General features: G+C 63.4%; 1 protein-coding gene across 1 annotated transcript; it reads left to right on the top strand.

Moving 5' to 3' along the window:
• Window positions 1-2,519: 2,519 nt before the first annotated feature.
• On the top strand, window positions 2,520-22,006 carry LOC117649414 (neurogenic locus protein delta-like). The gene is made up of 7 exons (XM_034392195.1): window positions 2,520-3,145; window positions 7,256-7,558; window positions 13,251-13,311; window positions 14,006-14,263; window positions 17,201-17,261; window positions 18,391-19,956; window positions 20,049-22,006. The coding sequence occupies exons 1-7, from the start codon at window positions 3,074-3,076 to the stop codon at window positions 20,206-20,208; spliced, it is 2,481 nt and encodes an 826-aa protein (XP_034248086.1). The 5' UTR covers window positions 2,520-3,073; the 3' UTR covers window positions 20,209-22,006.
• Window positions 22,007-22,111: the final 105 nt, after the last annotated feature.

The raw sequence follows: 22,111 nt of genomic DNA, 5'->3' as shown, positions 1-22,111 counted from the left end.
CCCCGATGCACGGCACGGGCCGCTGCCCCGCTGTCAATGCAGTGTGCCACGGGCAGCCACGGGCCACACGGCCCCGCCGGCCACGCACCTGCCACGAGCCCAGCCCGGCTGGAGCGGCTGGAGCGGCTGGGCTGGAGCAACAGGGGGCAGCTGCGAGGCGAGAGCGGCGAGAGCCTCTGGCGCGGCGTGGCGGTGGCGTGGCGGTAGGTGGAGCAAAAACACAAAACCTGGCGTCGCGTACCGCGTACCGCCCGGGACGTTCCGGGACGGTCCTCCTGGAGCTCTTGGAGCTCCTCCAGCCCGCCGACAGGCAGTACCCGAAGCAGTTCCCCTCCGCGGCCGCGCCGGCTGCGGACCGATTCCGAGAGTCGTCTTCGTCGCTCTGTCTCCCTCGCACTGACGGTGCGTCCTGGAGCGAGAGAGACAGAGCGACTCATCCGCCCTCCCGTCGCGGGGGATTAGCCCCGCCGCGTCACCGTGATGAAGACATGAAGACAGGCAGGCTTAATAGCCGGTAAAGGGGAAGAAAAATGGAGCGAGCGCACTACTGCCTCCACGAGGCAGGGATGGGAAGAGCCATTTCCTGGTGGGCGTCGGGTGGCTCCGGGTTCGAATCCCAGCGCGGGAACAGCGAGATTTTTTGACATTTCTTTTTGATGGATTTTACAAATTTATTTCTCCCGCTAGGTGAAATCTGAATCCAAGGACAGTCCTAAAGAATGCGATCGAAAAACGCAACTTTGATTAGGTTGGGGCGGGAAAAGTGGTGATGCCCGCGTCTTTGGCGGGCTGCGCGGCGTACTTGCGGCGTGGTGATGGCGCCCAATGCATCCTGCACGTGCCGCTGCACTGTGCTGCACTCGGCGACGCCGGCCCTCGGAAATTGGCGCAAAGTAAAGGCCCGCCGCAATGGACCGACTCCACACAGCGTCTCTCTCGCACCTCCACGGGACGCGCCATGAGTGCGAGAGGGACAGAGCGACGAAAGCGCTGTTCGGAATGGCTCCGCAGAGGCCCGGTGCAGCAACAGGCGATCGCTGGCGTGCTCCAGGTGCGACGACGGCTAGCTTGTTGGGGGGGGGGGGGGGCAAGGGTACGGGCCAGGTGCAAGCACACATCGGCACCACGCGCGCGCGGACGGCGGGGACGGCGCGGGCCTCGCAGCGGGGAGGGGATGCAGCCTGCCAGCAGGAAGGTGAGGAAGAGGAAGGGGATGCTCGCGCAGCTCGCGGGGACTGGTGGAATGCGCGTGGAGAGAGGCCGCCTTTTAAAACGCACCCTGCTTGGTCCGCGCCTGTGTGTGGGGGGAGGGGGGGACCCGTATTTATTTAGCCTCCTTACAGAGCTCCGGTGACCCGGAGAAATAATTTGTACGCCGCGCGCACGGCTCGGCTGCGGGCTCCGGGCTCCGGTCGTGGTGGATGAGCCCGAGTTGCATAAGCACGCCTCGTGTGTGCGTCTCTCTCTTTCTCTGAGGCTCTGAGCACGACGGCGAGGCGGGCGGGGCGTGGGCGTCGCGTCACCGAGTCACCAGAGCGACGCGACGCGCGCCTCGCGGGCCGCACGGCTGCTGGACAAGGCGGCCCTTGTGTGCCCTCCCTCCCCCGCCCTCCGCCGTCGCGCACCTCGCCGAGCAGGCGGCGTCGGCGGAGCCACACCGCGGCGCCGGCGGAGCCACACCGCGGCGCAGCGCGTGCAGGACACGCGCGGCCGCGAACAGGACGACGACGACGACGGGCGGGAAGCGGGTAGCACGCGGCCCTCCTCGCCGTAGAGCCGGTGGCAGTGCCGTGGCAGTGCAGTGCCGCCCTGGACACGCCGCCACGCCTCCCCTTCCGTCCGGGCGACCGGGCCGACCGGGCCACGGCCAACCCCACCACAGCTGTGTTCACGCTCACTGCCCGCCATCACCCCGAACGCGAGCCACCCCCTCGGACAGCGCGCGCCCGCCGCGCCCGCTCCCAAGCCGTGCACTGGCTGCCGCCAAGTGCCCCGAAGGGACGGGGCTCGACGGGGTGCCTCTGCTCGGCGGACCGAGCGCGGGCGGCGGCGGATGCAGTTCGCGGCCCTGCGGCGTGCGGCGTGCGGCATCAGGGCGGAAGGGAAGGCGGGACAGAGACAGGCCGAGGGGACCGACTGAGCAGCCTGTCTCTCTCGCTCCGTCTCTGGCGGTCGGCACCGACAATTTGCATGCGCTGCTCGCCGCCACCGGTTCCTCCAGCACGCCAAGCCGAGCCGAGCACGCCGTCAACCCCTTTGACGGGTCGCCGGGGGTGGCTCGGCTCCGGCCTGCCGGCCTGGGCCTCCCCTTCAGCGGGACGCGGGGCGGAGGGCGAAAAACCGGGCCGACGCGATCGCAGCGCCATCTGTCGGCGGCGAGGCGCGGCGGCCTGGCCTGTAGTTTGAGCTCCCTCCGCCAGGTGCGCACGCTTCCCCGCCGCGCCGCCGCCCCCCGCCCACCCCGCGCCGCCCCCCTCGCCTCCTCCAAGAGCCGGCTGCCGGCTGCGGCTGCGGCGGCCGCGCCGCGCCGGTCCGCGTTCAGTCAGTCAGTCTGCAAGCGGGCGCGGAGGGAGAACCATGTACGTGTGTGCGTGACTGTGACAAGCGTGCTTGTGAGCCGAGCCGCGCGGGACGAGCCACACGGACGAGAACATTGTTGAACCGTGTCATTTATTTTTGATAACCCAGTGTTTTGGTTTTATAAAACGTTAGGTTATTTACCATTGCCATTTTAGTCGATTCTCTTCTCCCGCCCTGTGTTGTTGTTGTGGTCTCGTGGATTTGGATTATCGCCCGACTTCGACGCCCTCATCAGTGCTTGTGTGTGTGTGTGCCAGTGAAGTGTGTGTGTCTGTGTGAATTGTGCACCGTTCATCAGCCTTCCTCGCCTTGGATTAAAGTGATACAGTGTTGTGCTTCTTGGTGCTCTGGTGTGGCAAAGTGAAAAGACATCGCAACATGAATCGTTGTTGATGCCCAGTGGATACCCTACCGCCACCGCCCGCCGCCCGAGTGGAATACAGTGATGATGTGCCGGTGAATTAAATCCGTTTAAATCTCAAAATCAGCCAAAATGTGCTTCCCTTCACTCGGCAAGATGTGGATTACCTTTGGATTTCTCATCATCCTCGCCTCCCTCCAGCTGGTGAGTGAGCGGACTGTCACTGCCGGCGTGGTCGGCGTGCTGTCAGTGCTGTGCCGCTGCGGCCCGGGCCGTGTCTGTGACGCCGTGCCGTGTCCGCCGTGTCCGTCGTGTCGTGGGTTCTCACCGGGGTCATTGTCGTCGTGCCGTGTTGGTCAGTCCGCCCGCTGACGTCAGGGTATCGGATAGGAGAGCCGCCGGCCCCGCCGCCAAGGACTCAGTTTTCGTAGCGGCAGCAGAATGAATCCGCCGAGTCCATCTGTCACGCTCGCCGCCTCGGCGGCCTGCTGGGCGGTTCGTGGGTGCGTCTCTGTCGCACTCATGGGTCATCCCCGGAGGCATGCCGGAGGCCGCCCGCCGGCTGGTGTTTTCGTTTGGCCGGCGGCCCTTTCGGCCGTCAGTGGCGGTGCGCGGCGAGGGCGAGTCGCCGAGTCGTCGACGGGGACCTTGCCGGCCTGCCGCAGGCCGCTCGGCTCGGTTTGGCGGTTTGCTGCACCCGGAGCGGCTCGCCACGCTCCGCCACGCCGCGGCGGGCACAGGCACCGCGACGCCGTGCTACGCGCTACGCGACGCCATCGTGCTTCTTGATCTCCCCCCTCGTCCGTCGCCGCCGCGCCGCCACCGGCACCGCGCCGCGACGTCATTGGCTGGCTGCTCCCCTCGCCCGTCTCGTCCTCGGCGTCCTCGTCCGCGCGCTGCCTGCGCGGCCTGCACTGCACACTTACACGCGCACATGATGCATTTCTCCCGCTGGCCGCGTCCGAAACGCACCGGCCGCCGGGATAGTAAAAAGTGTGTCGTCGTTATGACGGGAAGGTGCTCGCCTCGTCGGCGGCCTTGTTTATGGTGGCGCCGACTGGCGCGCTGCCGCGTGGCGCGGATGGCGTTGACAGTCGTAACGCGACGAAACGGACGGGCTGTGATCGCTGCGCGCCCTGCACTGGCGCGAGGGCGGCGGCGTCGTCCGAGACAGGCGTCGCCGCCCTCCCCCGGTTCGGACGCCACCGCGCGGCGCAGCTGAGGGGACGCCGCCGGCTTCGCGTTTCGGGTTCAGAGGGCGGAGGACGCGCGGCAGGAGTCGGTGCAGGAAAGGGAAGGCAGGCCGTCGTGAATGGAAGGGCGGCCGTCTCCACCGCGAGCACCGACCGCGTCTGCACTGTGGAAACGCAAACGCACTTTGAATGAAAGCGGAGCGGTCTATACTTAGTCTGCTGAAGCGAGCCGCGCCTGAAAGCCCGACGGAAAACATGTCGTTTTTCCATGAGGCACTTGTCTTATTGAATCGACGGCCCTTGCCGCCTCTGAATGGGCGAGCAGTGCCGAGAGCGATTGCCCTGCCCTGGCGTGGCGGCGCTTGATGTGCTTTCGATCCGTTGCAGCGCGCCCGAAGCGCGGCGGCAGCGCCAGCGCTATCCCGTGGCGTGGCTCGTACGTGATCTGGTCGCGGTGCCGTCAAAAAAAGAGGAAGACTGACCAAAGCAAAGCCCGTATTGGTAATATCGGAATGATTTTTCAAATTGGCCGCTGCATCGGTAATGCGGTCTGGTGGTTTTGAAGCCGGTCTTGTGGTTTTAGTTGCCGGTCGAGCACTGTCGGCCCGACGGGGTCGAGTCGGCGGCGGCGGCGGCGTGCTTGATTACGAGCGCCGTTGCAGCGACAGCCAGCAGAGCGCGTGGCTCTGTCTCTCTCGCACCCGCGGACGTCCCGCTCAAGCGCGAGAGAGACAGAGCGACGGCGGAACGCTGTGCGCGGAATCGGTCTGCAGCCCGCCGAGTAGACACTGTAAAGACTGGTCAGCTTCCATTCCTTTCCGTCATTACTCGTTGCCTCGCGCTCCCCCTCCCCCTCCAGTGTCACTCTCGCTTCTGAGTAAAGTTTTGCCTCTGCCTCGCGGCCTCGCGGCTTGCTTGGCTTTTAATTTTTTCCCTCGCTACCGAGTGCAGACTGCAGATGCATGCCCCCGGGGGAACGGCTGGGCCTCACAAAGGAGCCGCCACGCCACGCCACGCCACGCCACGCCCCGCGCGGAAAAATGCTCAAAGTCGGCCAAACCGGCGCTGTGCTGGCCTGCCAGGCGATTCCGCAGGATCTTCTCGTCGCTCTGTCTCTCTCGCAGCCTTACGGAACGCCCTGTGAGTGCGAGAGAGACAGAGCGGTGCGGTACTGGTGCAGCGCGCAGCAGGGCGATATCCTCCTTCCTGGCTCAGGGATTACCGCCTCTAATTGGTGCATGCCTGCTGGCTGGCCGGCTTCTAGGGCGCTGCCGACCGGCACCGACCGCCACTTTTTTTCCGCCCGGGGCGGCGCGCGGACGCCCCGCCCCGCCCCGCCCGCCCGCCCCTCCCCGCCACCGGCCGCGGCGGCCGGAGCTTCCTTTAGGCCCTCAGGGCGCCGACGGCGGCGGCGTCTTGTTAGACGTGAACACACGGTGACCGGGGGGCAGCAATTTCCTGTCTGGAACGCTACCGTCTCGGACGGCGCGGCTGCGCGGCCAAAGGGGCAGGGCGCGCTGGGCGCGCTGGCGGGGTTACGGCACCCCGTTTAGCGTTAGCGGCTTCAGCTTGGGCGGGGGCAGTCCGTACGTCCCGGCGCGCTGCTCGCAGATGCTCGCAGATGGGCACTAATGATAAGTCGCGGGCCGGCAGATGACGGCGCCGTCGAGCCCGGCACAGCCCGGCCAGGTAAACAAGGGCGGCGCGGCTCCGCGTGGCACTCGGGGCAGCCGTTGACGGCCAGGCCTTGCTTGGCCTCGGGGCTGAGCGCTGCTGCGCTGCTGCAGTGTGCGCGCTCGGCTGCTGCTTTGCTGATGGAGCCGTGGCGATCAGATGATGATTCGGGCCAGCCAGCCAGCAGCCAGCGGTAGCCCTGCCGTCCAGGCCGCCCCGCCCCGCCCCGCCCCGCCCCGCCCCGCTCGCGTGTGCAGCTGTTGCATTCCCAGGGACTCCTGTCCGGCTCCAGAGAGCGGCGGGGAGGAGGCGGGGGGGGGAGGGAGCAGGGTCGCGTCTTTGTCCGTTTGGAGGTCGTGGAGGGAGGGGGTGCAGGCATCTCAGGCATAGGTGCTTGGCTGAATGGCCACTGCCTTCTTCCCTTACCTAGGTTACCTCGGCTACCTAGGCGGGGCTGCCCCCGGGCTGTGTGCGCGAGTGTGTGTGTGTGTGTGTGTGCTCACCGTCAGTTCTTCTCTCCCTCCTCCTCCTCCCTCCTCCTGGTGCTCCGCTGCTCTGCTGCCCCGCGTCTTGGAGAATGTCTCCTTGCAGCAGCCCTCGTGTATTGTGTCTGCTGCAGGGCTCTGCTGACGCAGCGGTGTGCCTAGGTGACCATGGCGACGGTGGCGACCCGCGCGCGCTGTTGGTCAATAGTGTCCGCAGTGCGTGCGTGCTTTCCGCAGCTGGCCGGTACAGGCACGGCCAAAAGCTGTCGAGTGTGGCAGCGGGGTCGAAGTTAGGCGGCGCTAAGGCGTACGTGCCCGGCGTGCAGTGCAAAGCTTGCTACGCGTGGACCGCCTAAGAGGGCGCGGTTCTGTGGCGGACTGTACTGTACCGCGGCCCGGAGCGGCAGGGGCAGTCTCCGAGGCCGTCGCGGTGCCGCGAAGGGAGGCTCGGTGGCGCCGTCTCGGGGGAAAGGGTTTGACAGGGCGACAGACTCGGTGCCCGGCCCGCGGCAGAGCGGCAGATGTGACACAGTTTCGCCGTGCGTGGGCGGCGCGCGAGGGGTGGGGTGGGGGAAGCCGAAGCCGGGGTATTTTATTGGGACTGTGCACGCGCGCGCGCGGAGCTAAGCCGAGCGCTGGTCAAAGCCAAGCCATGTGCTGGACATGTGTCCCCAGGGGCTCCGTGCACTCCGTGCGCGCGGCTACGCGGCTCCGAGGGTCTTTCGTTTATTTTCAGTTTATGGTGGTTCCGTCATTCCAACGACACTCGGCGACGGCTGTCGCTGGCCGGAGGGAGGGGGGGGGGGGGCTGTCAATAACTTGGCGACGCGACGCGCGAGGGGCACGGCATGGCGTGGCGTACAGCGCGGGCACGGACACGGCGCGGTTGTGGGTGGGTGTGTTTGTCCGCGTAGGACGCCGTAGGACGCGTGTGTGAGTGTTTGCCCTTGGTGCTGCTGCAGGTGTCGGCGTCTGGCGTGTTCGAGCTCCGGCTCAAGTCCTTCATCAACGACTACGGCAAGGATGCGGTGGGGCTCTGCTGCTCCGGGGAGACGACGGAGACGTGTACGGCGCCGTGCCGGACACGCTTCCGCGTGTGCCTCAAGCACTACCAGCAGCGCGTCGACACCACCAGCCCCTGCACCTTCGGCGACGTGGTCACGCCCGTGCTCGGCGACAACTCGCTGCAGCTGGACTCGGGCGCGGCGGCGGCCGTCGACGGCTTCAACAACCCCATCAGATTCCCCTTCGACTTCACTTGGCCGGTAAGTTTCGCTTGCTTTTTTTTCCTCCCTCTCTCTCCCTCTCGGTTGCGCTGCCGAGGGGCGGCATTTTTAATGCATTTCTATTTTCTCCGGGAGGAGGGCTGTCACCCTTTGACTGCGCGCCGTGCAGCTGCCGACGGCGGCGTGCGTCGCGAACGGTTTATTTTTTGAGATTATGTACGGAGAGATTTTCTGGGCATCGGACATGGTGCGGCCCTGGCGGCATCACTGCCGACTGCAGGCGCGGCGTTTTAAAAATTTGCACGGTACGGCTGTGCCGGGCTGTGCGGGGCTGTGCGGCCCGAAGGCACGGACACACATGTTTAGTCATCCCCCTCGTCCTCGTCTGCCCCGACGGCGTCCTCCTTGGCCATTGTTGTATCTCGGCAGGCCGAACCACCTTTGCACACATTGAGGCAGCGAGGCGGGCAGGGCCCTGGCAGGGCATGCAGCTTGAGGTCATGCACCCGCTGCCCCGTCCCCCCCCCCCCCTTTCTCCAGGAGTCCTTCGCCCGCTCTTCCTCCTGCTTCTTCTTCGCCTTCTGCTCTGGAGCCTCCGGGGTCACACAATGGGCGACCTTGTTGCTAATGTGCATTCGCATCGGTCCAACACGGCTGGACCGAAAGCCGAAATCCGGGAAATGCGATGGGCTTTCGCGCGCCGTACGGAGAGAGCGCCGATCGGAGGCCTCCCTAAATTTCGAGTTTTTCTTCCTCTATCTCTCTCTTTCTTTCCACTCGTCTAAGTCTGTCGCTCATTCATCACTTTGCGAAAGCGAGAGGAGTGTCGGGGGTTTGTGCAAAGAAACGGGGGCATCCGGAGTTACGCGGAGAGGAAGTTACAGTGGAGGGGGGCGCGACCTAGCGGAAGTGGACCTGCCCAACCCTCGGGCCCTCCGGCCTGCACACATGACACTCACTCACACATGCGCGGCCTGCCCGGCCCGCCCGGCCCGCTCGGCCTGCACACGTGCATGTGGCACTGTGAGGCCCACACGATGGCGTCGCTGATGGCTGCCTGGCTCGCGCCACGCGGCCATGCGGGTCATCTGGGCCGACCACCGCGCTGCGTGTGTGTCTGTGTGCGTGTACCTGTGACACCTCGCGCCGGCGCGGTTGTCCGCGCGCGTGTGTGTGCTGCCCGTCTGCCCGGCGGCCCGGCGGGGGGACGGGGTCGTCGTCGTCGCCGTGGTGCCATGACAGCTGCGGCGCATGACGGCTTGTGCCCCATTATCATGAGCCCCTTAGTTAGCCCAGTCCCAGGCCCCACTGGGAAAAAAGTGGAGGCACGGCGAAAAAAAAGAAGAGTGCGTGCCGCGGTGGGCAGTGGCCGTCTTCATCGGGCGCGAGCTGCAAGCGGGCGCCCCGTGCTTGGAGTCCGAGGACCGCGTCGTCGTCCCTCCAGGCTTCCAGGCCCTTCTCGCTTGACTTGCAGGCCGCTCTTTTTTACGGTGGCGCGTCGGCCCGGCCATTTTCCGCTCAATAGTCCTCGGACTTCACGCTCGTTACGTCGCCGGCACCGTTTTAACCCTTTTTTTGCGGTGCCGCGCCGCCGCGGCGTCGGGGCTCGTCGCCCCGCGGGGCCCTTTTTGATTAATAACGGGAAGGTGCGGCGGGGGAGGCGGTCGCACCACTGTTTATGAAAAACGAACTTGTGTAGTTCGTACAGACTGAACTGGAGCGAAGCAGACCTGTTTTTGGAGCAGAGTCGCGTTTTCGTCGTCGATCGTATTTGTTGTCTAGTATCCGGTTCTGTGTGTGTGTGTGTGTGTCAACGTCGCCTGTCGCGCAGGGGAAGTGATCGTCGTTCACTCCCCTCTGGTCGGCCCCGGGCCCCTCCCCCCACCCCTCCCCTTGCCTTTGCCCCGCGCTCGGCGGCGGCGCAGTTTTGTGTCCCCTAAAAATGAAATGTGGTCGGAAGCGCCGGTGCTTGGTACGGCGCGGCGAGGGGTGGCGGAGGGGGAGGCCGCGGGGCGGCCGTGGCGGCCGTCAAGGTGCCGTCCCTCGGTTGCCTCGCCGCTTCGCCGTCGAGTGCTGCACATTGTTGCGTTTCGTTGCGCCGTCAGTCTGCCCGTCCGGCACGGCAAGGCTCGCCGCGCGCCGCGCACTTTGGGGCCGCCTGGAAATGAAATTGACTTGACGGGTGACCACCGCCGCCGTGCGCGAGTGTGTGTGTAACCGTCCGTCGCGGAGCCGAGGCAGAAAAAAGGGTTTTGTCGGTTGCATACGCGTCCGTGTGTGAGTGTGTGTGTACTCATGTACTGCCGTGTGTGCTGCGCTGCTGAGAACCGGTCGACGCCCTCCCTCGTTCCCCCTCTCAGTCTTACACTCTCCACCCGCATGCTTTTATCTCTTTCCCTCACTTGCGCCTTTTTGTCAAGAAGGGAGGGGGGCCTTGCAGTGCCGTGGAGCCTCTTCTTCTCAGGCCCAGCAGGTCGAGGAAAAAAGGGAGATTCGGAGGGGGCGGGGGAACACCTGTGTGCTTCTGCGTAGGGTGCTCGTGTGTGCATTTGCGTGTGTGTGCGTGCGCCCGGTGCCCGATTTCCCAGGCCCAGGCGTAGCGGATCGGCGGCCTAGGCTGCGCGGTGTCGTCTGTGCGCGGTGCTCTGTCTCTCTCGCACCCGTTACGAGACGCCCTGTGAGTGCGAGAGAGACGGAATGAGTCTGCAGGCCGCAGGTGGGGCTGGTGCGGCTCGAGGGGCTGGTTGCTGCTTCCGGTGTAGTGGCCTTGTTCTACTGCGGCCCGCCACCCCCGCCCTTGTCGCCCTGGCAGGCCGGCAGGCCCCGGTGCTCCTTGTCCGCTTCCTCCCGGACCGTCCCGGACCGACCGGATTGCGGACCCAGCGAGGGAACCTCGGCCAGCGAGCCGGCATTGCCACGGCATTGCCGGCATCAGACGGTCTGCCTTGCCTTTTGGCCTGCCTTTTGGCGTGCCGCGCGCCCGCTGGTTTTGCTCTTGCTGCGTTGCTGCTCTTCCTTTTTATTATTTTTGTTTTTGTTTGTTTCTTCCGCCCGCCCCGTTCCTTCTCCCTTTCCCTTTTCCTCGGCGGGCGTGGGACCGGCTGGCGGGTCTGACCGCCACCGCCACCCGGGCCAGGACGGCCAGGACGCCGACGACGACACCCCCGTCGCAGGGTCCTCGTCGTGGAGGACTCGGCGCTCCTCCACCTCCTCCTCGTCGTGCTCATCATAGACCCCCGCCGACTCCGGCGGTGGCCGTCGCCCGCCCCGGCTCTGGGTCGTAAATTCCGGTTTTGAGGTGGGAGATGATTCGTACCTGTCGCCAGGCCGTGGCGAGCCGTGGCGCGCCGTGCCGCAGGGACCCCCGCCACGCACTGCTTTGCTGCTCTCGCGCTCTTTTATGACGAACCACTCGGCATGCGGTCCGTTCGCCAATTATCTGCTGTTATTTTATTACGAGCCAGCCGATGTGCCGTCGTCTTCTTGCGTGCGCTGGCGACTTTTCTTCCCTCATTTTTTTGATTTTTTTTTCTAATTATAAAAAGTTTTCTTGTCGGTCTCGTTGGCTATTCCAGACGCGAGACGTCGTCTTCGTCGTCGTCCTATGCAGGAGGACGACGGCGAGGCAGACGTCCCGGCGGCCCGGCCGGCGCGCGCGCCTTGCCTTATGAATGAAAAGTTGCACTGGCGGCATTATATTCGCATTCGCATTCAAAGTCGTTTTATTCCAAGTATGTACGCCGCGCAGGAGTACAGTTCCAGTTTGTCGCGACGGGGCCGGGGCGAGGAGGAGGGGGGGCATTATTTTTGTCGTGTCTTTATTTTTTTTCGGCCATCTTTGGTGTCCTCCTGGGTTAGTATGTACGCGGTGTGCAAGCAGAGTGTGTGGGTCCCCATGATGATGATTCACTCTCCACAACCCTTGACCCCCGCCCCGCCTGCCCCCCTCCCCGCCAAGGAAGCGGTAGTGTGGGAGGCCGGCCGGGCTGCGCCGCGCCGGGCCGACCGGCCTCGGGGACTGGGACTGCGGCGCGCTGCGGCGTGCCGTATGCCCGGACGATGATTATCTTCTTTGTGTCTTACGTCTCTTACTTAGGCCCGCCCGCTGCAGGGCCCGCGTCCCGCGCCGGCCGGCCGTCCCCACGCCGCGCGCCTTCACGACGTCGACGCCGCACAGTGGGCCAGAAGACCGGTGGAGGTGGCCAAAATTTTAGACGTGTTTTGAGCTTTAGAGTCGCCAAATGGGACTCGAACCAAACGTGTGACCCCACCAATGGATTCCTCGTTTGGAGAGCAATCCATTGGTGGGTGGGGTCACACGCGAGGTTCGAGGCCCATATAGCGACTCTGGAGCTCAAAACGCGTCTTGAGTTTTGGCCACTTCCACCAGTCTTCTGGCCCACTGTGCGCCGCGGTCGCCCCCGGCTTGCCCGTGGCTTGCCCGTGGCCTGCGGCGGCGGTCGCCGACTTTGCGGGGGGCGCGCGCGTTGATCTGTGTGTGTGTGTGTTCGTGTGTGTGTGGTTTTTGGCACCGCGCCCCGTGAGCGGCTCATTAGGAGCCGAAATATTTGGGCGGCGGTGGCGGCCGAGTATATCACGGCGATTAGAGGGGGCGGTGAGCGTGTGTGTCTGTGGGGTTGCCATGGTGACGCTTTCTTCCATTGAGTAATAGGTGCGCGGCACTGCCGCCGGCCGCGCGTCTCGATTTTGTTGTTATCCCCTTCCTTCCCTTTTACTTCTCTTTCTCCTCGTTGTTTGTGCCTTTCCTTTTTTATTGCCGGGCTCCAGACCGTGAGAGGAGTGAATTGGGAGGCGGCGCGGCACGGCACGGCGCGGTGGTGGCAGCACCTCGGGGCAGGCGGACGGGCAGGCCACTGCCAGGCCACTGGCAGGCCGGCAATAGGGCTCATCATCAATATATTGGGGGGCTTTACAATCTGGGTGCCTCGCCACGCCACTGCTGAGGCTGGCCAGACCACACACGCCCACTCGAGCGCCCACATTTTAGCCCCTCTTTTGAACGTCGCGCCATGCGCCTGGGCCGCGTGCACTTGACTTCCCTGCGGCACTGTAACAGTGCAGCAGCAGCAGGAGCTTCCGGTCGGCGCGGCGTTTTGGTCCTGGCGGGGCCGATCTGTCGGCCTGCGAGTGTGTGTGTGAGTGAGTGAGAGGCGGCGTTTGGGACGGAGGGAGGGAGTGGCGAGGAGGTAGGCCAGTGTGTTGCCGTCTCTCTCTTTGTGGCACATTGTTCGAACCGCCGCCGCCGCGGTGCAGCACTGGTGCAGCAGCGCGATGCGCGATGCCGCCTCGCAGTGACTGTCAGTCAGTCTCCCCGACTTTTACGGGCCGCCGACTTGGCCGTTTTTTTAAGTGCGGTGGAGGTAGATCGGCGGGGGGGGGCTGGAAATTGCAATGGGGGAAGGGGGGGGGAGATTAGAATGGCAGGAGAGGGAGGGGGAGGGCAGTAAGAAAGTGTGAAGAAGGGTAGCGGCTGTTTTGTTGCTGTTGTTTTTGTTGTTGTTTTTGGCCGTTATTCATATGGGCGTCGCAGTGCTTTTGTCTTTACATCGCGGTTTCAATTAAAGGCTTTGCGGTACGACGAGGCGCTGCACTGCACTCTCGGTGCTTTTGCCGCCCCATTTTCGCGCCGTGCATGACCATCGCTCGACGGACTGTTTTCTGCTTTTGCGCCTCACATGACTGACCGTTTTGTCTGTCTTTCTGTTTGCAGGGTACCTTCTCCCTGGTTGTGGAAGCCTGGCATGACACCAACTCGACCTCGAGATCGGCAGGTGAGTGACCCAACGACCCAAGCCAAGCGCGAGCCATCGCTGTGGTCAGTGCTGCACTTTGGAGGGAGCAGGTGGAGGGGGGCGGGGGGCCTCGGTCAACATATTGAAGGTATTATACACGGCAGTGCAGCAGCGACTGCAGCGTGTGTGCGGAACTGAAGGCTTTTGTCTGTCCGGGGGTCCGTCGGGGCCGTCGGGGCCGTCTGCGAGCGCTGTGCGCGCCCTGCCGGCCGTCCATCCGTCTTGTTCCCAGCGCCGTTACGTTTTGTTCCCGCTGGTAATTAGGCCGCCGTCCCTGCAGAGCCCTGTGCGGCGTGCGTGCGCGGGGCGCTGGGCCTTACAGTGTACGCGTGCCGCGCGGGCCCACTGGGCAGCGTGTTCGGCCGGGGTGGCGTCGCGGCGTCCGCGGGGCTGGGGGTCATGGCGGCGGCGCGGCGGGCGTGCATGGTCAGGCCGTGCTCTGGCCGCGTCGGTATTTAGCCGAGCAGGTTGGCAACGCTGGGCCGCGGCAGCGCGCGAGAGAGAAGGGGAGGAGAGGAAGAGCAGCAGGCCCTTGGCCTCGGCGAGGGGGGCGGGGCGGGGCGGGGCGGGCGGAAAGGGAATTGATTTGAGATTGTGGGAATGCGCCGTGCACTGTGCTGTGGGCAATGCCGGCAATGAAATGCTATATCGTCGGGGCGCTTTTGGTTCGCAGGCAACTCCAAGACGCTCATCGTGCGGGTGACGACGCAGCGCTGGCTGGACGTGGGCGCCGGCTGGACGCCCGCCGAGCACCTGACGCCCAACGCGGCGCTGCTGTACGAGTTCCGCGTCACCTGCGACGCGCACTACTTCGGCGCGGGCTGCGCCAACTTCTGCCGGTCGCGGGACGACGCCTTCGGCCACTACACCTGCTCGGCCGCCGGCAAGCCCGTCTGCAACGAGGGCTGGCAGGGCGACTACTGCACCAAACGTGAGTACCATACAGGACCTCCTTCACCTTCTCGCGACGCGACGGCCGCGGCGGCGTGGACCTAAGGTGCCCGAGGTGCCCGAGGTGGCCACAGTGCTGCAGCTGCAGTGTGCGTAATTGGTCAATTTCGGGGAGGCAGGCCGGCCGGCCGGGCTGGGCAGGCAGTCGGCGCTTCCGAGTGGCGGCAATTTCGACGAGCTTTGCTTGTCGTCTCGTCGTCGTGGAGGTGCAATCGCCGGGCGGTGGGGCGCCGCGTGGCCCTGCACGGCCTCGGCCAGGGCGAGGGCCAGGGCCTGCATGGGCCCCGCGCTGCTCGGCGTGGCACGGCATTAAATACCGTGATGGGTATGTGTGCCTGCCTTAAAATAAGGCGTTTAGCTCCCTGTGGGCCCGCCCGCCCCGCCCCGCCCCGCCCTCCCGTTTAGCTTCTTCTTTGTTGCCTTTCTCCTCCTCGTCCGCGCTGCGCGCTGGCCGTGCTGGCGGTGCTGCCGCGGCGGCTGCCGTGAGTCCGGGCAGTAACGTGTGGAGGCCAAGGTAGGGAGGAGAGGCAGGTGAAGTTGTCTCTCTCTGCGCCTCCCCCCTCTCCCTGTTCGTCGGCCCCTCCGCCTCCCCCCACTTCGTCCCGTCTGGACGAGACGCCGTTTCCCAGGCTAGTCTGGCTTCCCACGCTTGCCTTGGCTTGATCACGGAACGCTTCCACTCACACTGCTACCTCGCACACACACACTCGCACACGCACGCACTCACACACGCGCATACCGATGAACGACACGCGTTTGGGGGCAGAAGCTGGTATAAATTATAATGCTCGCGTCTTTGGACCTTGCCGTTTTTTCCTTTTTTTCCGCATGGACGGGCGCGATGTGCGATCGGGCCGTTTGCCATTCCGACTTTTGTCTCTTTCCGTCTCGCACCGCGTCGCACGCGTTGGCTCATTTCTGCCCCCGCCACTGTATCGCGACGTCGCGGCGGCCCGTCCTCGTTTTTCTTCATTTTGGCAATCAAAAAAGCGTCTGGGCATCGGGCGCGGCATTTTGAAAATGCATTGAGCGCGCTGGGCCGGCCGGCCGGGACACACGCACATTCGCGCGTTTTGTTTATTTTATGTCTTTTTGTGTGAAATTTTGCGGCCGCACAGGCGGAGGGCGGCCTTTTTTGGCTTCTTTTCGAGGGGGCCGTGGGGCCTCTGGTCGCGCTGACGGACAAATGGTCCGTGCTTGTCATTAGGTTAGAATTCCCGGATCGCGATGCCTTTTCGTTTTTCATTGACGGCCGAGGGACCCAAGGGTTTGGCGACGCTCGTCGGCCGGGCGGCGCGGCGGGGGCAGCGGACGCCCTGGACCTGGACCTGCAGGCTGATTCCGAGAGTCGTTTTCGTCGCTCTGTCTCTCTCGCACCCACATGGGACGCCCCGCGAGTGCGAGAGAGAGACGACTCTCGGAACCGCGGCGCGGTGCGCGGTCCCCGCCGGCGCGAACAATGGCCCGCGCCGCGCCGCGAGAGCGACGGAAGGCGAGGGAGGAAGGGAGACAGAATAATCATGGTTATTAATTTTTGGTTGCAAGCCGGGCAAAAGGTGGTGCTAGCGGACTGGCTAGCCGCGCAGCCGCGCGCGCGATAATTACTATTGAAGGAAGCGGCGAGCCGAGCGGAGCGGCCGGGCCGGGCCGTGCTGGGGTGGGCCGGCCGGGAGCCGAGCCGAGCGGGGAGGCGCGACGCGGCGCGACGCACCGACGCCATGCCATTCGTAAAACCATTAGAGTAGAGCCCCAGTGCGATTGCCGGCCGCACCGCTTGGCCGCGCTCGCCGCGCTCGCTTGGCTTACCGGCCGCACTGCCCCCTGGATCCAGGATGGGGAAATGAACTTTGGACGCGTTTCGGGAAGTGGGGCGGTGGCGGCGCGGCCGGTGCATGCCGACGGACTCGATGGGCTTGACCGCCGCCACTGCAACTCGGCGTGCGCGAGTGTGAGTGTGTGTGTGTGTGTGTCGACCGCTTGCAATGCGCCGTACCGCGCCGCGCCGTGGCAGTGCATACTGTGGAATGTGAGGATCCTCCTCTCTCTGGACTCGACCCGACCCAAAGCTACCCGGCGCGGCGGCGCGCCGTGCAAGCACTGCGAGTGCACTCGCCGATGCTGCCGCTGCTCTCTGCCAGGGACGGCTTACCCTTTCGGCAAGCCGAGAGGATGTCGATTTTTGTGTTTTTTCGACATTTTTGTTTGGCGGTGTGTCGCATCGGAAGTGGGTGCTTACGGCGGACGGCGCTACTTCCGGCGTGTGTGTGTGTGAGGGGCCTGGCTTGCGCCTTGCCTGCGTCTTGCCTGCGCCGCGCGGCATGTGCCACCGTGCCACCCCTCTCCGGCGTCGCTCTGTCTCTCTCGCACGCATGGGACTCTTGGAGCGTTCCGTTCAGGTGCGAGAGAGACAGAGTGACGAGAACGACTCTCAAGTCTGCAGCAACTTTTTCCTCGTTGCGATTCCCGGTCGGTCGGCCGCTCGCTGGCACACGGTGCATCTTGCTTCCCCCCCCCCCCCTTTCTTTTCCCCGGGGGCCGAATTGATTGTCACCTCGGTGCGAGGCGGGCAGGGCAGCGCTGCAGCGCTACAAAATGAACTAATTTGCTGCCGCCGCGCTCGGGCCCCGCTCGGGCCGCGCTCGGTACCGAAGTGGCCCTGTCTAGCCCCGGGCGACTGGCTGGACGACTCGACGACTCGGCGCGGCCTAATGTTCTCATTCAATTTGAAGCGCCGCCTGTCTTCGTCTTGCCGCCGTCCGCTGCCGTCCGTCCCGCCCGTCCCCTCTCCGCCGCACGCTTCCCCCCCCCCCTCCCTTTCCCCTCGTGATTCCGAGAACGTGTCATTACTGTATTACCGCGAGGAAAATGTTTTCACTCCTGTTTCTCGACTGACTTTGTGCCTTCTCGTTTGTTGCAGCGGTGTGCGCTCCCGGCTGTGACGAGACCCACGGCTACTGCAGCTCGCCCTTCGAGTGCAAGTAAGTATCCGGTTCGGATGTCGAAGGGAAGGTGCTGGCGTGTTTGTAGTGCGGCGCTGTGGTCGCGGCGCCGGGCCCTTCGGGCGCGCCGCGCGCCGGGTCAGCGTGTCGACCACACGGGCCACACGGTGACGCGGGGGGGTGGCGGGCCTGGCGGGCGCGAGGCTCGCGGTGAGCTGGTGGCGAGGACGGCGCGGTGCGGGGGTCAGGCCGGCCAGGGGGCGCCACGCCGCCACGCCGTCGTCGCGAGCGTGACACGCTTGTGGGAGGGGGCGGACGCTGATCGCTGATTCTGCGCACGGCTTCCCCCTCCAGCCAGCCGGCGGACGGTGGAGCCCGGCCGGAAACCGGCGAGGCCTTTTGGACGTGCGGATAGACTAGGTTCGACTCCCCGCCGCGGCCGCGTGGTTTTGTCCCCGGCGCCGACGGACTCCGCGGGCAGACACAGGGAGCTCAGTCACAGCTGACTGGCGTGCCAGTTGACCCGGTGTGCGCATTCCTCCAAGGCGCTGCTGCCGCCGCTGCGCCTGGCCACGCTACGCCCCTGCCCTGCCCGGCGCAGCCCGGCGCAGCGCAGCGCCCGCCCGAGCCGTGGGAACGTGGCTGCGGGACGGGCCGCCCCCCTCTCTCTCCCTCCCCGGCCGCAGCGGCCCCCGCCCCGCCGGCCTGAGGCCCCCACCAGGGGGACCCTCTCTCTTTCTCTCTCACTCTGCACGGCACTGCACTGGTGCTTAGGCCCCTCCCTGCCGCTGCAGGTGTATGAGCAGCGCGGCGTGGGACGCGACGGGATGAAGCAGATTTCCCCCTCCCCCTCCTCCCGGTCTTGTTCGCGACCGGGGGCCAAGATATCGCGGGGCAGCGTCCCGTCCGGCCTGCGGCCTGGCCGCCCGGCCCCGGGGGACGGGAGTGGATGGGAGTGGGGCTGCTGGTTGGCTGCCGCGCGGCGCTCTGCCCGCTCGCTCTGCTGCATGGCCCTTGGGTCTCGGCGTCTCGGCTCGTGGGTGGCGTCTGCCGGCGTTTGTTCCGCGAACTGTGGCGTCGCGACGCCCGCCACGCCCGCGCCGTTCTCACGAGGACAATGTGCGAATTGGGTGACTAACGCGTTGTGTTTTTGCTTGCTTGCTTGTAGGTGCCACCCCGGATGGAAGGGCGCGCTGTGCGACGAGTGCGAGCGCTACCCCGGCTGCCTGCACGGGACGTGCCAGAAGCCCTGGGACTGCCTGTGCGACGAGGGCTGGGGCGGCCTGTTCTGCAACCAGGACCTCAACTACTGCACCAACCACCGGCCGTGCCGCAACAACGGCACCTGCTTCAACACCGGCCAGGGCTCGTACACGTGCTCGTGCCCGCCCGGCTTCACGGGCACGGACTGCGAGCGCGAGCTGGACGACTGCACGCACACGCCGTGCCGCAACGGCGGGTCGTGCGTGGACGCGGGCGCGAGCGCGGGCTTTCGCTGCGAGTGCCCCAAGGGCTGGCACGGCCGCCACTGCGAGACGTCGGCGCAGACCTGCGAGGACCATCCCTGCCGCCACGGCGGCACCTGCCAGGACGTCGCCGGCGGCTACACCTGCCGCTGCCCTCCCGGCTTCAGCGGCGTGGACTGCGAGCATCAAGTGGACGACTGCGCGCCCAACCCCTGCCAGAACGGGGGCTCTTGCGTGGACCGCGTCAACGGCTTCGAGTGCAACTGCCCGCCGGGGTTCTCCGGTGAGCGGTGCGAGACGAACGTGGACGACTGCGTCAACGACCCCTGCCTCAACGGCGGCACCTGCGTGGACCTGGTGAACCGCTTCCGCTGCCAGTGCGTGCCCGGCTACGTGGGGTCGCTCTGCCAGAGCAAGGTGGACTACTGCCTGGCCAAGCCCTGCTCCAACGGCGGCTCGTGCGTCGTCCTCATCAACGACTACCGCTGCAACTGCCGGCCCGGCTTCACGGGCAAGGACTGCTCCGTGGAGGTGGACGAGTGCGCGTCGACGCCGTGCCAGAACGGCGGCACCTGCGAGAACCGCATCAACAACTACCACTGCCGCTGCCCGCCCGGGTTCGGCGGCCGCACCTGTTCCGAGGAGGGAGGCTCCGTCAACATCGGCGGCAACGTGTCGCGCCACGTGGCCTCGCTGGAGCAGCCCGCCGGCCTGAGCGAGGAGTACGTCGTGATGATCGTGACGCTCTCCGTGGCCGTGCCCGTCCTCGTGGTGGTGGCCGTCATCGTGGTGTTCTGCCTCAAGCAGCGGCGCAAGCGGGAGCAGCAGCTCGCCGACGAGGAGGCGCGCATGCAGAACGAGGTGAACGCCTGCCAGACGGGCATCAAGCACCAGCGGCCCGGCGGCAACGGCGACGCGCACATGATCAAGAACTCGTGGGGCAGCAAGTGCGTCAACAACGTGCTCGGGGACATCCCCGACGTGGTGGACGCGCACAGCCCCAGCCCCGTGGACCTGTGCTACGGCAGCAAGCAGATGGACCTGGGCGGGCCCGTGGCGGTGCCCGTGTACACGCTCCAGCACAAGCAGCTCAACACGGCCAGGGCGTCCCTGCTCTCCGCGTCCATCGCCAAGCTGGACAAGGAGCTGGACCCGTCGTCGACGCCGCAGGGCCGGCCGCGCAGCGCGCTGTGCCAAGTAACGCCGCCGCAGCTACCAAAGAGGATATCGGCGGTGCCCTCCGAGTGGTCATCGCTATGTAGTGCGAGGTGAGTGTCTTGTCCTCTCGGCCGTTCCGTTTGGCCCCGCCCCGACGCGCCTTGAGCCCCGAGACTGACGTCCGCCCTTTGCTTGTTTGCAGTGAAACCTCGCCGTCGAAACGACCGCTGGAGAAGGAGGACTCGTGCTACTCATCGTCGTGCACGCCGTCGACGCCGGGGACGCCCCCCAAGTCCGGCGCGTCGTCCGTGTTCGTGATAAACAGGCACCACCCGGACGGCCTGCTGGCCACGCAAGTGTAGCCACTAGCCCACTAGCCCCTAGGACTGTGAATGCGTGAATGTGTGAGTGAGTGTGCGATGCGCGCGTGTGTGTGTGTGAGACAGCTGACCAAACCAAGAGCACCTGTACAGTTATTTATTATCGCTTATGGTGTCGCCGTGGTCTCCGCTGAAGCTAGTCCAGTCTACAGCGAGTGACTGTTTGTACATGCGGTGGACATGAAGGTGGCGCCGCCGTGGCGGGGTGGGGACATTTTCCACCCCGGTTTAGATTGTTGAGACTGAACAGGGGGGTGGGGGTGCGGTGGGAGGCGAGGGCCGCCCTCACGGCCACCACAGCCCCGCGCCCCGACCGTTCACCCTATTTTAGTAATAACTACAGTGTATGTGGAGTACATGCATACATGTGTATTGTGATCAATTCGAAACAAGACTAAGTCAGGTATATATGTATATATATTTACATAACACATTTATATATATACATATATATTATTATTATATGTGCGTGTCTATAGGGGAGAACTTTGTTAAGATTTTTTTTGTTTTCATTTTCTGTTTTTTTTTTTTTTGACAATAATGTCTCATTTTTGAATCATTGATGACTGACGAAAAATGTTTGACAAATGGCCATTTTGATAATGTATTTTTGGTGACTTGCTTGACAAATTGTGCCAGTTAAAATTTGTAATTCTGTCATATGATAGTGGTATGAAATTTTGGGGATTTTAGACACAAACAAAGATGTTAAGATTTATCTTAAATGCCTACCAATGTGAAATGAAAATTATGTGGGATTGAACAAAATATCATGTTCCTGTTATTTATTGAGAAGCTAAGTCATTTTGTGGGTGGTTGCGAACATTGTAGTGTTGTGATATGGCAGGGGGGAAGGGGTGTAGGTGGGCAACATGAATGTTGCCATATTTCTTGTTAGCTTTGCCTCAATGCATCTTTTACCAGTTTCCTTGTTGCTTACAATTTGTTTTTTGACATGGTCAAAGTTGACATCGAGAAACTCGCAGTTTACCACTTGAGTCTCTTGGCATCAACTTGACCTACCTTTGCCATGGCAGTAGACACTTCACTTTTTCTGAACTGTCTCCCGCTGTTGTTAATTCATATCCCATTTACTTAATATTGTAATTTCCTATTATGGCGGCAAACCCCTTGTTTACAGTGTTTGGTTGCGATAGATCATTGACGCTCAAATTGTTGAATTTTAATTTTGACAAGCCGACAGTCAACTGTGATCTCTCCTTAATTTATGTATGGCGTCCCCATCTCAGTTGCAGTGGACTGCATATTCGCCTTCACTGGAACGGCGATGGCCGGCGCCCTTGTGATAGGGTGGTGTTCTTATTGTTGACACTTGTATTTTAAATTTTCACATGTTGAGAAACTTGATTCCTTGCATTGACTGCCATAAGTTGACTGTACTAGTATTTAGGTCTGGTGATAGATGAGATTTGAGATAGGCATAATAGCTCCACCCACATCACTAAAATTGTGCCCTTGTACTTAATGCAAATTGAGCAAATTGTACGAAAGGTAGCATTCATGTATGTGTATATACTTATATATATGTGCGTATAGATACTTATATGTACATATATATATAGATAGATAAATAGGTTTATGCTTCCAAACACATGTAAATGGTTAATATATTAAGAAATGTGCCCCTCTCCCCCTGAAAAGCTTTTTGTAAGATAATGTATTTATAAAGTGATGATGTATATAAATGAAAATATTGTGAATACTATTATGAATTGTTCTTTTCTTCCAATAAAAAACCATTGTCTGTGAACCTTAAAAACGTTTTTGAATTTCGACTTCCACCCTTATCCTGAAAGCAACCGAAGGCAGTGCCTTTCGCGGAGTCAAAGATCCGCAGGGATTTCACCATGGACAGAACACTCAT

Source organism: Thrips palmi, unplaced genomic scaffold, assembly GCF_012932325.1.
Source record: "Thrips palmi isolate BJ-2018 unplaced genomic scaffold, TpBJ-2018v1 HiC_scaffold_4, whole genome shotgun sequence".
Classification (NCBI taxonomy): domain Eukaryota; kingdom Metazoa; phylum Arthropoda; class Insecta; order Thysanoptera; family Thripidae; genus Thrips; species Thrips palmi.
Note: the sequence above shows the minus strand (reverse complement) of the source record. Positions and strands in the feature narration are given on the sequence as shown.

Bases quoted from the DNA above. Each gene is read 5' to 3' on its own strand.
- LOC117649414 (XM_034392195.1), top strand. From the start codon at position 3,074: ATGTGCTTCCCTTCACTCGGCAAGATGTGGATTACCTTTGGATTTCTC. The intron at 3,146-7,255 runs GTGAGTGAGCGG...GTGCTGCTGCAG, and splicing joins TCCTCGCCTCCCTCCAGCTG to GTGTCGGCGTCTGGCGTGTT. The intron at 17,262-18,390 runs GTAAGTATCCGG...GCTTGCTTGTAG, and splicing joins AGCTCGCCCTTCGAGTGCAA to GTGCCACCCCGGATGGAAGG.